General features: G+C 36.7%; 1 protein-coding gene across 23 annotated transcripts in view; it reads right to left on the reverse strand.

Annotated features, from left to right (window-relative positions):
• The window catches only part of Mco4 (Multicopper oxidase 4), an 826,935-nt gene that overhangs the window by 94,774 nt on the left and 715,847 nt on the right, over positions 1 to 16,314 (reverse strand). The window contains exon 1 of one of the 23 annotated variants that reach the window (XM_067758791.1): positions 2,481 to 3,390. The exons of the other annotated variants lie outside the window; for them this stretch is intronic. Coding sequence (XP_067614892.1) covers positions 2,481 to 2,490 — 10 coding nt within the window. The 5' untranslated portion in view covers positions 2,491 to 3,390. Of the gene's footprint in view, positions 1 to 2,480; positions 3,391 to 16,314 lie in introns of those variants that run through there. 23 annotated transcript variants of the gene reach the window in all.

Below are 16,314 nucleotides of genomic sequence, written 5' to 3' on the forward strand. Positions count from 1 at the left end.
AATATCTAATTATGTCGCTTAAATAATTGTCTCTGCCCGCATACGGTGAATATTTTGGTTGGACCATGTATTTTTCATAGATATCCAATAACCGGCTGGAATTCTAAAGAAATGAAAACAGCAATGGAAATACAGCAAGGCAATAAGCAGCAAAAGGTCACCAACCCACTGAATCAAAAGTTACACTAACGCCCCGATTCTAGTGTGGTAACAACATTCTTCACCACGGTAACGAAATCATGTGGCAACTTTTACACCCTTTTGGTATTCTACCCGCGAAAGTAGCCGGATAATTTTTTACCCGCAAAAGTAGGTGGTTACATCGAAATAACCACACAACAGCTGTAGTTTAGAAAAAGGCAAACTTAAAAAAAAAGAATTGTAAGCGCAAATAAGTAAAGATAATAAAAAAAAGTGTTGCCTGCGTTTTTCAGGGATTTTCAGGGATTTTCGTTTATTTCGATTCATCTGCCACCTGGCGGCATTTTGTTTTCCACGAATTGTAGTGCCATCGACTCGCAAACTATGTGCTAAGTTTCAAGTCTCTGGATCGCCGAGAAGTTAGTTAAAAGTTGATCGCAAAATTTCCATTTTAAAATAAATTTTCTGTCCGTGCGCCACCTAGCGGATTTTTTTTCACTTGCATTGTGATGTCTCCCAGATCTGAACTATGCTTAAGTATCAAGTGTCTAGCTCAATGGGAAGTTACCGAAAAACACTTTTCCGTGGGTCAAAAATTCGTATGGAAATGAAGGGAGAAACATAAAAGCGACTTAACATAAAGGCAATAAAAAAATAAATTCCTTTTTACTTAATTCAAATGTAGAAGTGTTTTTACTGTTCAAAATCTTGGAGTCTAGTAGGAAATTGATCTTGGTGTATAGAGTTCTAAGAAGAAAACGGAAGAACGTATTCATTACAATAATGTACTTCATACTTAAGAAGAGGTGCAAAAAGTCTTAAACTAAAATGAATTTACGAAATTATTTCGCGCTCTTGTTTGTCATGGTTAGCTGCCTTTTGACTCGTATAAATTCGCAAAATCGCGTAACTAGTAGGTGGCGTAGTAGGGATATAAAGGATAGTTCGTATTTGGTATAAATACATGATACCGGCAATAATCTTTGCGCTGGTTCATTAGTCAGTATGCAGAAGGTGGTTACAGCTGGAATTTTCCATGAAAAGGAAATTGATATCTTTATTTCATTGCCAAGCCCTTCCAAGGGCAATGTATTTCACAATATTGTGAAATTACAATGTAAGCAATTATTGTAATCCTATAAATAATAGTGAATTATAAATAGAGTTTAGTTCTGGAGCAACCTTTAATCAACGTCTGTAAACTCGGCCGCATTGGCGGTCTAACATAAGATGTGTTATTAATTGACGATCCCGCCAGAAGAACTTAGTTTTAAAAATTCCTTGGGCGAAAGGAAATGTCAAGTTTTTCCAAATAAAAAAAAAGCAAGTATACCCCAAAAAAGGGAGAAAAGTTAAAACAAAACCCACTGAAAAAAACACTTTGCAATTGTAAAATTTCTTGCGCGAAAGGAAGTGCTAACTTAAAATCAAAAAACAAGTATCTCACACAAAACGCAGAAAGGTAAAGTGAAATCCAAAAAATTTTACAATTATAAATTTTTGTATAAACGTTGAAAGAAGACGAAAAAAAAATCGAGTATTTTAAAAAAGGAAATAATAAAAAATCGTCAAAAAAACAAAACAACAACAAAAATTATAAGTTAAAAAAAAACCAAATGAAATAGAGGTACTGCATGTCCCGCCGGGACGTTGCCAACGTGGGACATCAAGCGATTCAACTGACAAAAACATAGGAGGCCAAACAACACCAACACAAGCTAACCGTAAGCTAAGTTTACACCTAAAATAATACATATATAGAGTATTAAGATAATTTTTAAAATTTATGGGAATCTATCCTACAAGGATTAAGTACGACAGGTTTTTTTATTGCGACTATTGTTAGAGTAGTCGACACGACAACCTAAATTTTACCTTTAGGAAAAACGAAGTAACCTTAAAACCAAATAAAAGCACATTGGACGAACTTACTAACCAGTTTTCCAAAATGGCAGTTGGCAATATTTCCGCAAAAGATATAGCTAGGATAGTAGCGACAGAAACTGCTAATCTTAGGAACGAAATTAACCAACTGACGAATCAAATCAAGACATTAAATAGCGCTACATAAGTGACGGAATATCTTACACAAACTATTAATGACGGAATAGCGTGCAGTGAAAGTTAAGATATTATTAAGTCACTGCCAGAATTCTAGGTGTCGCAGAACGCCCATTTGCCCTACACCGCATAAGGCTCATTTACGCTATTATGTCTATTGTAACCTCACATTTTCATATTTTAATTTCATTTCATTTGTTTACTTCTTTATCTTTATTGCCTACTCATCATATTCTATATTTACTAAACTCGACTGAAATTTATCAACATATACATACATATGTACATTTAACTGTAAAATTGAATTCCACGTATTTTTGCCATTAAGCGCGTTACTCCGTTTTGCTTGCTGAAACACGATTTAGTCGTTGGCCACCAAACGGAGAAAAAACAGCAAAATAAACACAACTCGCTACACAACACGCACAACAAGCTATATTTGAACGCTAAAAATATATTGTTACTAATAAACCTATTGCTTATTATTTGGAAGGTGTGGAACGTTAAATTTGCTCATCCAGGCCAACGACAAGTTTTATTTTGCTTTTGGACAAGTTTTTATTTGCCTTTGTACAAGTTTATTTGCTTGTTCAACAAATTTATTTGCCTTTCGACAATTTGGTGTTGCTTGCGGAAGCAGTTGATGAATTCTTGCCAATATAATTTCGCCAACATTATATTTGCGGATAAGGAGAAAACTACTAACGCTTTCGCTGCCCTTTCACCGTCTACTTATTTGATGGATTTATCGTCAGTATATTAATTAGTTAAGTATATCAAGGGAAAATTCTTCCGAGATTTCATGCAGTTTAGTTACAGCCCGCCGTATCACATTGATTGGAGTGAATCTTGTTGCCGCCCGTACACATCCACAAATGCGATTACATACTCCACCACGAAGAAGCCCTCGCCTAAACAATAGTGTACAAATCACCAGTCAGAGTATGGTCGACAATAATTCGCCAGCTTTGGAGTCAATCCCGGAGGAATCAACGGTCGTAGCCAATATCACCCAGCCAGATGTGAGTAACGCTACCACCATAACGCCGTCCACGTCGGATGCCGACAGTTGTATCACTACAAATTCAGCCATGGGTGCTAATGCCACCGAAGTTTTCAGAAACGCCACAGTGAGCATGCCTGCCCATTCAGCCTTCCACGTTAATGCCATGGAGCAACGCCTAGCTTTATTGCAAACCTATTAGCAAGCCAACTGAGCCAAACAAAATTTAAGTTCCTTTTTTATTCGTATGGTAACTCTTATTATTATTATTTATTGTGAGTTGAATTCTTATACCACTGTGAATATTGTATAATTCTTTGTAATATTGGCCGTTTATTATATTATATTGTATTAATTTATATTGTATTAATCAATAACATTCTTCCAGATATTAAAACGCTACAAATTTTAGAAGTGTATATAAACTGTCGTTTTTAATATATTTGTGTTCTTATGCCACTACCGAACAACGTAATTAATCAGCAAATTAGCATATTAAGGCAAGGATCGAAATCCTTGATCAATTATTATAACGAAGTTTATCAGAAATTAACACTAATAATAAATAAAACTATTATGACACACGGCACAAATTCCGAAATTACAAAGCACCTAAATAATATGAATCGCGAAACTGCCCTAAGAACCTTTATAACAGGACTAAATCCTCCTTTAAACCAAATACTTTTCTCATTGACTCTTGCCGATTTGCCAAATGCCCTTGCGAAAACACGTGAGCTTCACTCTAACCAAATGCGTTAAGAGTATTGAAAAAAGCAAACAAGCAACCAAAAATATATAGAAGCTAGCTCTTCTTAGGAAGAAACAGTGTACACGATATAACACGACTTATGAACCTAGTGGTGCTGTAAGTATAGAACTTAACCAATAATTTAATATACCTTCTTTTTTTCAACGGTAACAAGGATGAAGGATCTTAAGGTGAACGTAACGAATTTAACAGGTGCCGTTAATGCCCTGCTGGAGATGAAAACTTTAGAGAGACCTGTGACGGAGTTGGACCGGGCCGAAAATACCTTCAATGGTCCTCCGCGTAGCGAAGCAACAGAGGAAGTGATGGCAAAAGCCCCCATGACTGAGGCCGACATTCGCGAAATATGTCGTCTGCCTGATTGCGTAAAAGAGCTTCAAGTTTTCGATGGAAGCCCTATACACTTCGTGTCCTGTGTACACTCCGTAGAAACCATCTGTTTGCGTCCGTTGTCTATCGATATACGAAGTATTCACAAAATTTGATGGTCTGCAATTGTTCTATTTAATTCACTAGTTTGTATCCATTTTTATACCTAAGCTTTAGATATACTACATAAAATTATAATCCTGAAAAAGTACATTATCAATACAACCCTGTAAAATGCAACTATGTAAACAAGGAGAAAGAAACTAATAAAATTTGGCTTGTCTAGACAGTCTTCAACCGACAATTGAATCGTGCAGTTCACATTTTTATTATACAGTGCACAAACTTTAATAGTTCACTATTGCATATGAACATAAAAATTGGTCCATCGAGCCGAATGTCGGTCGAAAATTTAGCAAAATCAGTGCCAATTATTGTATAACAATTTAGTGCAGTGAATTTACAAACATATTCAAAGCATTGAATGGAATTTGCAAGAAAATTTGCAGAATATACATTGGTTAAACAAGATTAGACGTTTATATGAATAATGTATTGAGTGCATAAAAATGCATGTATGTACAGTCCTATCTAAGTGATTTAATTTACATATGTACATATTGGTGGAAAATACATATAACGTGAAATAAAAAAAAAAAAGCCAATTTGCGGCAGAAACAGCGTTGAAACGAAGTTAAACGTGCATAAACAGAAAGGTGTTCGTACAATCGTACATGACACATACATATATATATATAACAGCAAGCATATATGTTATGCAGGGACATAGGTACATACACGTGAAGCGAAAGTGGATAGTGCATAAAGATTTACGTGCCTTGAAAAGTTTGAAATACCAACTGCAGCAGTGGATATAATTCAATAAGTGGTTCTAAATAAAGGCCTAGTCGTCACGTAAAGAGGAAGCAGCATCAATGAACAAGTCGGAACATGCCAGCAGAGTACTCCAGCAATGAACAGATGATACATACATACACAAAGGGTCGTCTTATCATACAGAGGCTTGTGGAGTTATAACATTAATGTATGTAAGTAGGATACAATAAGTAATTCTGGAAATTAAGTTAAATGTCATTGCATGAGGAATTTAAAATATTGTACAAAAAGAAAAAAAACTACATATTTAACAGTCGTATTCAGAACTTAACATAAATAGATTCGATACATAACAGTCGTTAGAGTAAGATTCGGTGTAAACATTTCAAATCAAAACGTAACGTACGTTTAGCTATAAAGCATTCAGAGAAACGATATTGTGAGACAGAAGCATATCGTAAATATTTCATGAAACATAGTTAGCAGTTGAGTTGAGTAACATATCATATTCAGTAGAGTCAGGAGTCAATGGAAACATTTCAAAATTGAAAACGGAACGCACAAAAGTCTGTAAACTTAACATTGAGAGTCAGAGAGACAACATTTGAGATAGAAGCATAACATACATTTTTGAGTTGAGTAGCATATCATATTCAGTAGATTCATAGAAACATTGCAAATTGAAAACAGAACGCACAAAAGTCGTTAAACCTAACATTGAGTCAGAGAGACAACATTTTGAGATAGAAGCATAACATACATTTTGAGTCGAGTAGCATATCATATTCAGTAGAGTCATAGAAACATTGCAAATTGAAACCAGATCGCACAAAAGTCGTTAAACCTAACATTGAGTCAGAGAGACAACATTTTGAGATAGAAGCATAACATATTCGGTACATCGGTACATTTCAAATCAGAACTGGTTGAGTATAACATTCATACATGTAAGATGTCTACAATAAGTCTTTCTTGAATTCAGTTCAAATATGTTATTCAATTAGTAGCATAAAACATTGTATCAAAAAAAAAAAAAAAAAAAAAAAACGTATTGAGAGAGAAGCATCAGTCATTATAGTCATTTGGGACATTAGTACATTTCAAGTTAGAATCGCAACATATATATATATGTATGTTTCTAGGCATAAGAGTGAAAAATTGTAGTAGAGCATATATGAAATCATATGACAATAAATGTAAACAATAATAAGTCAAGTACTAAAGGGACAAAAATTGAAATAAACAAAAAGGCTACTAGTTATTTATAGACAATGGACGAATTGAAACAAAAACGTCAAACCATAAAGGGTCAATCACGCGTATATTTTCCTTTTGTCAAAATGCTAATAATTCCGTTGACGAGATTAAGGTAAGGGTAGAGAAGTTGGAGTCAATATTCCAGGAATATGAGAATGTACAAAGCAGCATAGACACTCTTACAAGTTCAGAGAACATAGCTGTGGAGGAAAATTATCGCAGTGACATCGAAGATAAGTATTTTGCAATTAAGGCAGGTTTGTTGGCTCGAACACGTGAAGAGCAGCTTGATAGCACAGTAATAGACAATCAAAATCAAACGGAGCAGGGCGCTAGTGTATCCAGTGCAATTCAAACATTGATAGATCATCAGAATACCTTGGGTACTTTGGTTGAGCGGTTGGCGTCTCCATGCGGTGACATAAATGCGGCCTCGCCGACGTTGCATACGAACACCAGCCAACAAGAAGTCCGGCTTCCTCGTATACAAATTCCAGAGTTTGACGGAACGTACATAAACTGGATACACTTTCGCGATTTGTTTGAGGTAATGGTTCATACCAAATCAAGTTTAGCAAACATAGAAAAGTTCGAGTATTTGTTGACAAAGTTGAAAGGGGAAGCATTATCAATAGTGAGGCATTTGAAGCCCACAAATGAGAATTACTCGGTAGCATGGGGGTTGCTATATAAAAAATATAATGAGGGTGATAAGGTGAAGAAAGCATATGTAAGTCTGCTACTTGATCAGCAACCAATTAAAGCACCAACATTGAATGAGATTAAGCGTCTGTACAATGATTCTAACGAAAGTATCAATGCGTTAAAAGCATTAGGTGAGGCAGTGGATCAGTGGGACACACTTTTGTTGTACTTATTTGAAAAAAAATTAGATTCTGAAACATCAATGCTGTGGTATAGGAGCAGAAGCACAGAAAAGGAAAGTAAGTTTGTACATTTAATGACATTTTTAGAGCAACGCGTTACCGAATTAGAAAATATACAGTCAAATAAAGGTTCAGGTAAATCGTTAACCCCTCTAAGCTATTTTAATCGCCAGACGCAGGCATCGAAAATATACGTTTCTCAAGTAAAACAATGTCCAGTATGTGCAGAAAATCATTCAATATATCAATGCGACCAATTTAAAAGAAAACCAGTAGAGGAGAGGATTCAAGTAGTGCGCGATGTGGGGCTATGCTTTAATTGTCTCAAGGACAATCACCGAGCCATTAATTGCACATCATCGTTGTGTAAAGTTTGCAACAAGAAACATAATTCATTATTGCATGTAATGCAAGATAAGTCGAATGAAAGCAATTATCCGCAAAGACAAACGGAGTCAGTATCAATAAATTTATCAAATATACAAAACGAATATATAACACTGCTACCTACGGCCATAATAAGGGTATTAGATATCAATGGTCATTATCAAGCCTGTCGAGCGTTACTTGATTCAGGAGCACAGGTGTCGCTCATACGAGAAGCTTGCATGCAGCGGTTGGGGTTGAAGAGAAGCTTCAATAATACAACGATTCATGGTATAGGTAGAGGGGTTAATAGCCGTTGTAAGGGTGAAGTAAAACTAAGCATAAATTTTCCAAAGGGGAATCACAATATTGAGACTAGCGCACTGTGTCTCCCAAATTTAACTCGAAATTTACCAGGAAAAAAAGTACAAAATAAGAAACTAAACTATTTTCGCCATCTCGAACTGGCCGATAACAATTATGACACACCAAACGGAATAGACATAATTTTAGGTGCGGATGTGTTTTCAGCATGTGTACTGTCGGGAAAACTAGTTCATCCAAGTGGTTCACCTTCAGCGGTTGAAACAATATTTGGTTGGGTGATACTTGGCAAAATAGAGTCGAGTCAATCATTTCATATTTTTGTGGGTACTGCATCACTTGATGCAACTAATCAATTACAAAGGTTTTGGGAAGTCGAAGAAGTACAGCCACTGACACAGGTTCTGACAGTTGAGGAACAACAAGCAGAAGATCATTACATAAAGTATGTTACACGCGCAAAAGATGGTAGATATGTAGTTCGGCTGCCTCTCAGGGAAGAAAAATTAGAATTTGGCGATTCAAGGTTAGCAGCATGGAATCGATTATGCTTAATGGAAAGGAGATTTAATAAAGATGAAATATTAGCACATAGTTACAAACAATTTATGCAAGAATACAAAATGATGAATCATATGGAAGAAGTGGTAGATGAAAAGGCACAGGTCGAGTATTATCTCCCACATCACGCCGTGTTGAAACCAGAAAGTACAACTACAAAACTCAGGGTAGTATTTGATGCATCTTGTAAGTCATCAAATGGGAAGTCACTGAATGATCAACTACTCATAGGACCCACGGTTCAAAAAGATTTATTTTCCTTATTGATTCAATTTCGCAAGTTTAAGGTAGGGTTGACAGGTGATATAGAAAAAATGTACAGACAGATTTTGGTCAACAAGAGCGACAGAAGCTATCAACGAGTTTTATGGAGGGAAACTAGTGAAGATGAAGTAAAGGCATATGAGCTAAAAACAGTTACGTACGGCACTGCATGTGCACCCTTTTTAGCAACAAGGACACTCAAGCAAATAGGAATTGAAAATTCGGCCTTATTTCCCAGAGCAAGTAAAGCAATTCTAGACGGGTTTTATGTAGATGATTTCATGTGGTGTTTCGAAGATGTAGAGTCGGCTGTGCAGTTAAAAATCAAGTTATGTGATCTACTTACTCAAGCAGGATTCCATTTACGCAAGTGGTGTTCGAACTCATCAGAATTTATGTCCACGATCGATGCAAATGATACAGAAATGTCAGCGGAAACGATTATCGATGATACGCAGACAGTCAAAACCTTAGGATTGTTATGGGACACAACGTGTGATTCCTTCAAATATAAGGTAACTCTAAACGAAATACAACAGCAAATTACCAAACGAACAGTTTTATCAGATATTTCGAAAGTATTTGATCCATTAGGATGGTTAGCACCAGTGGTTATTTCTTTAAAGCATTTAATGCAGCAGTTATGGTTGAGGGGCATTGATTGGGATGAGCAGTTGCCTAATGATGTGGTCACACGATGGTACGAGTTGAGGAGTGGCATCAATGACATTTCGAAAATTAGAATTCCAAGATGGATTAGAGTTACAAACGGTGAGTTGGTAGAACTTCATTGCTTTGCAGATGCGTCAGAGGTAGCATATGCGGCCGCAGTTTATATTAAAGTTCGCCATTTAGATGGGTTAGTGTCAACAAATCTTATTGCCTCCAAAAGCCGGGTAGCACCTATTAAACAAATAACATTACCAAGACTTGAGTTATGCGCTGCACAGCTCATGACCAAACTGGTTGTAAAAGTAAAGGAAGCACTTGACGTTGATCAGGTTCCCATATTCGGGTATTCTGATTCAACTATTGTCTTAGCTTGGCTAAGCGATTATCCACGTCGATGGAAAACATTCATTGCTAACCGAACTTCATACATTTTGAATATATTACCCCGAGAAAGCTGGCGTCATATTTCGTCACATAATAATCCTGCAGATTTAGCAACAAGAGGTATTACCGCTTGTAACTTAATAAATAACGACCTTTGGTGGCACGGGCCTAACATACTGAGAACACGTCATCAGTGGGAAGAAGTGGCACCAGAGCCGCCAGAGGAAACGCATCTAGAAGAAAGGCAACATATGGTCATATGCCATGCCGTTGAAAATCCAACAGATGATTTATTTGAACGTTTTTCAAGTTTTGGAAAGTTATTGTCAGTGACAGCATACATGTTGAGATTCATAACAGACTGTAGAACAAATAAAGTAGCCAGAACAACAGGCTTTTTAAGTGTGCACGAGCTAGATAATGCGCATGATGTCTTAGTTAGGCAGGCTCAGAAGGATTCGTTCCATGCAGAAATTCAGATGTTATTAGCTGGAAAATCTCTGCCTGTAAAACACAGTCTATCTGCATTAACACCATTTATCGATCAAAAGCAATTGTTGCGAGTAGGTGGAAGGGTTAAGAACGCAGTTATAAAGTTTGATCAAAAACACCCGATAATTCTTAACAAGGATAGTTCGTTGACACACTTATTAGTGAGATATCATCATAAGAAATATTTACATGCAGGTAATCGACAATTGCAATATGTACTCGGATTAAGGTACTGGATTCCAGGAGTGGTCCGAATAATCAAGCAATGTATATACAAGTGTACCACATGTATGCGCTTCAGAAATAAACCATTTTCTCAGCAGATGAGTAGCTTACCTCGATATAGGGTGGAACCAGCATTAGCTTTCGTGAATACAGGCATAGATTTTGCAGGACCTATACACGTAAAGTCGTGGAAGGGTAGGGGAAGCAAAACTTACAAATGTTGGATAGCAATATTTGGTTGTTTAGTGACAAAGGCAGTACATTTAGAGTTGGTATCAGAACTATCAACTGCATCGTTTCTGGCAACCCTTCTTAGATTTGTGGCTAGACGAGGAAAACCGTCGAACATATACTCAGATAACGGTACCAATTTTGTAGGCTGTAATCAAAAATTGAAGGAATTGTGGCATTTTTTACATGAAAGGCATAACCAGGAGAAAATTGTTAAAGGTATGGCAGAACAAGAAATTCAATGGCATTTCATTCCCCCAACTGGTCCTCACTTTGGAGGAATGTGGGAGGCAGGGGTCAAAAGTACAAAATACCATTTGAAGAGAGTTCTCGAAGATGCTAATACAACATTCGAAGAGACATGCACGGTCTTATGCCAAATAGAGTGTTGTTTGAATTCACGGCCACTCTGCACAAAATTCGAAGGTGATCCAGATCCCCTTACACCAGGGCATTTTTTAATTCTTAGATCAATGGCGACTATCCCAGAAACTAATTACACTCAATCCAAGGTAAATAGTTTAAACCGTTGGCAGTATTTACAAAAATTAGTTCAACAATTTTGGAAAAAATGGTCGTTAGAATACATAAGTCAATTACAACAACGCCCAAAATGGAGCCAAAAACTCAAAAATATCCAATGTGGTGACATTGTGCTCTTCACAGATGATACATTGCCACCAAGCAAATGGAGTATAGGCAAAGTTGTAGAAACATATCCAGGCAAAGATGAACTTGTAAGAGTTGTTTCAGTCAAAACATCAAGGGGAACATTTAAACGTCCCATCGTTAAGTTATGCCCGTTGTTTATGGACTGTTGAAAGTGGATACTTTCAAGAGGTGCGGTATGTTTGCGTCCGTTGTCTATCGATATACGAAGTATTCACAAAATTTGATGGTCTGCAATTGTTCTATTTAATTCACTAGTTTGTATCCATTTTTATACCTAAGCTTTAGATATACTACATAAAATTATAATCCTGAAAATGTACATTATCAATACAACCCTGTAAAATGCAACTATGTAAACAAGGAGAAAGAAACTAATAAAATTTGGCTTGTCTAGACAGTCTTCAACCGACAATTGAATCGTGCAGTTCACATTTTTATTATACAGTCCACAAACTTTAATAGTTTACTATTGTATATGAACACCATCCTTGCTGACTTTTCAGTAATCAAGGGAAAACCATTATACCGTGCAATATTACACCACATTCGACAAAAAGTCTGCGGTACCGCGGATAACGCTCTGATTTCTTACAATATTTTTGACAACAATTTGTCCAAAATAAAGGAGTGCCTGGCTCTGCATTACGCAGATAAGCGGGATGCCCGCACTCTCGAACACCAGTTGCATCAATTGCAACAGAGAGGTGGCACTGTTGATGAGTTCTACGCTCGAGTGAACCACCTATTCAACTTGATTCTTAATAAGCTACAAACCGAGTTGTACACTGACGAAACCATGAAAGTCCTTATGGACACTTACAGAAATAGGGCGTTGGATGTATTCATCCTCGGTCTAAGTGGGAAGCTCTCAAGGATGCTCCTCCTTCAACGCCCCAAGACTCTTCCAGATGCTTATTCAGCTTGCCTGCAGTTACAGAATGTCAACTTCAGAAATGCATCGCTTCACCTATCTCCAGGTAATAATCGTATAGTGGTCCCTATTAACAATTTAAACGAGATTAAACCTTACTTCGAAGGGAGACCACCTGTAATTCCACCCACATCTACCTGGCGTCAACAGGATCCCAGGGCTCCATTCGATAGAAGGGAGCGTTTTTCAAAAAACTATCGTGCTCCACCCGCTACTCAATCTACGAATCCCCCGTCGAAAAAATGGATGTGGAACGCTCTACACAATCGCGAGCTGTAAATTATATCAATCGCCCTAATCCATTTAGACGCGAAGCAAGATCGGAAAACCTTGCGAGGAAACAACAAAGGCTTTTCCATTCAACGACCGGTACTGATGAGGATAACACCAAGGAAGAAGAATCGACCAAGAACGAGGATGAAGGGGATTTTCTATCGGAGGGCCATCTAGTGTACCATACTTAGAGTACACACTCTAAAATGGCCGCACCTTCGACTTCCTGATTGACACAGGGGCCAACAAAAATTTCATTAGCGAAGAAATTGCAGCTGGAGGTGATCCCGTTAAGAAAGTTTTTAATCTCCACTCAGCTGGAGGAGAGGTGCAAATTTATAAAAAGATATGTTTACAATTTTTCAGGGATGTGGGCTTACCTTCAAAGATAGCACTCTTTGTCCTTCCGGGACTGAAATCCTTCGCCGGTATTATCGGCGATGATACGTCGAGAATGTTAAGGGCAGTAGTGGACAGGAAGAACAATTTCATAAGGATAAATAATTTCAATATGCCACAAAAGGCCACAATCTCGAATCAGGTTTATTATTCACTGGGAAAGGACGTATGAAGTACGTGGACAGAACGTTGATGAAGTACTGGAAAAATACTCCGATCTTTTCCTCCCTCTTGATGGCAGTGAGCTCGTGGATACAAATGTGCGAGCCGAAATACGGACTACCATCCCTGAACCTATCTACAGTAAAAGTTACCCTTATCCTGTATGTATGAGGGAAGAAGTAGACAGGCAAATAAACGAATTACATAATGAGTGAGTTATTAGACCTTCGAAAAGTCCTTACAACTCCCCAATATGGGTGGTGCCCAAAAAACCAAAGCCAAATAGGGAAAAACAATATAGAATGGTGATTGACTAAAAGAGATTAAATGTCGTCACTATCGCCGATACGTACCTTATCCCAGATATAAACACCATCTTGTCCAGTTTAGGACAGGCCAATTTCTTCACAACTATTGACTTAACGTCTGGCTTTAACCAGATACCGATGAAAGCGTCGGATATACCTAAGACAGCGTTCTCAACGATGAATGAGAAATACGAATTCCTACGCTTACCCTTTGTTTTAAAAAATGCTCCCGCCATTTTCGTCTACATTGACGACATAATTGTTTTTGGAAAAGACCCGGAAGAACACTTACTGAACATCGAAATGGTATTTGCAAGGCTTCGCGAAGCAAACCTTAAAGTAAATCTGGAGAAGACCTGCTTCTTCGAAAAAGAAGTAGAATTCCTTGGGTACGTCATCACTCCTGATGGCGTTCGCGCTGACCCAAGCAAAGTCGAAGCGATTAAGCTTATTTCACCACCAGAAAATCTCAAGGATTTGAAAAGCTTTTTATGTATGATTTCTTGCTACAGGAAGTTCATAAGAGACTACAGAATTCGTTTTAGAGGTATGGTATATATATATATATATATAATATATATATATATATAATATTGAATTTATACACATACATATCATGTAAAATATAAATAAAAAATATATTTGAATTAACAAAATTCAATTTCCATACATATAAAATATTGCATTTTGAATCACCCTAATATACCTACATATAAACATTCATGAAAATATCTAATTATGTCGCTTAAATAATTGTCTCTGCCCGCATACGGTGAATATTTTGGTTGGACCATGTATTTTTCATAGATATCCAATAACCGGCTGGAATTCTAAAGAAATGAAAACAGCAATGGAAATACAGCAAGGCAATAAGCAGCAAAAGGTCACCAACCCACTGAATCAAAAGTTACACTAACGCCCCGATTCTAGTGCGGTAACAACATTCTTCACCACGGTAACGAAATCATGTGGCAACTTTTACACCCTTTTGGTATTCTACCCGCGAAAGTAGCCGGATAATTTTTTACCCGCAAAAGTAGGTGGTTACATCGAAATAACCACACAACAGCTGTAGTTTAGAAAAAGGCAAACTTAAAAAAAAAAGAATTGTAAGCGCAAATAAGTAAAGATAATAAAAAAAAGTGTTGCCTGCGTTTTTAAGGGATTTTCAGCGATTTTCGTTTATTTCGATTCGTCTGCCACCTGGCGGCATTTTGTTTTCCACGAATTGTAGTGCCATCGACTCGCAAACTATGTGCTAAGTTCCAAGTCTCTGGATCACCGAGAAGTTAGTTAAAAGTTGATCGCAAATTTCCATTTTAAAATAAATTTTCTGTATATCTCGATCCGTGCGCCACCTAGCGGATTTTTTTTCACTTGCATTGTGATGTCTCCCAGATCTGAACTATGCTTTAAGTATCAAGTGTCTAGCTCAATGGGAAGTTACCGAAAAACACTTTTCCGTGGGTCAAAAATTCGTATGTAAATGAGGGGAGAAACATGAAAGCGACTTAACATAAAGGCAATAAAAAAATAAATTCCTTTTTACTTAATTCAAATGTAGAAGTGTTTTTACTGTTCAAAATCTTGGAGTCTAGTAGGAAATTGATCTTGGTGTATAGAGTTCTAAGAAGAAAACGGAAGAACGTATTCATTACAATAATGTACTTCATACTTAAGAAGAGGTGCAAAAAGTCTTAAACTAAAATGAATTTACGAAATTATTTCGCGCTCTTGTTTGTCATGGTTAGCTGCCTTTTGACTCGTATAAATTCGCAAAATCGCGTAACTAGTAGGTGGCGTAGTAGGGATATAAAGGATAGTTCGTATTTGGTATAAATACATGATACCGGCAATAATCTTTGCGCTGGTTCATTAGTCAGTATGCAGAAGGTGGTTACAGCTGGAATTTTCCATGAAAAGGAAATTGATATCTTTATTTCATTGCCAAGCCCTTCCAAGGGCAATGTATTTCACAATATTGTGAAATTACAATGTAAGCAATTATTGTAATCCTATAAATAATAGTGAATTATAAATAGAGTTTAGTTCTGGAGCAACCTTTAATCAACGTCTGTAAACTCGGCCGCATTGGCGGTCTAACATAAGATGTGTTATTAATTGACGATCCCGCCAGAAGAACTTAGTTTTAAAAATTCCTTGGGCGAAAGGAAATGTCAAGTTTTTCCAAATAAAAAAAAAGCAAGTATACCCCAAAAAAGGGAGAAAAGTTAAAACAAAACCCACTGAAAAAAACACTTTGCAATTGTAAAATTTCTTGCGCGAAAGGAAGTGCTAACTTAAAATCAAAAAACAAGTATCTCACACAAAACGCAGAAAGGTAAAGTGAAATCCAAAAAACTTTACAATTATAAATTTTTGTATAAACGTTGAAAGAAGACGAAAAAAAAAATCGAGTATTTTAAAAAAGGAAATAATAAAAAATCGTCAAAAAAACAAAACAACAACAAAAATTATAAGTTAAAAAAAAACCAAATGAAATAGAGGTACTGCATGTCCCGCCGGGACGTTGCCAACGTGGGACATCAAGCGATTCAACTGACAAAAACATAGGAGGCCAAACAACACCAACACAAGCTAACCGTAAGCTAAGTTTACACCTAAAATAATACATATATAGAGTATTAAGATAATTTTTAAAATTTATGGGAATCTATCCTACAAGGATTAAGTACGACAGGTTTTTTTATTGCGACTATTGT

Source organism: Eurosta solidaginis, chromosome 1 (genome assembly GCF_040869045.1).
Source record: "Eurosta solidaginis isolate ZX-2024a chromosome 1, ASM4086904v1, whole genome shotgun sequence".
In the NCBI taxonomy this organism is placed as follows: domain Eukaryota; kingdom Metazoa; phylum Arthropoda; class Insecta; order Diptera; family Tephritidae; genus Eurosta; species Eurosta solidaginis.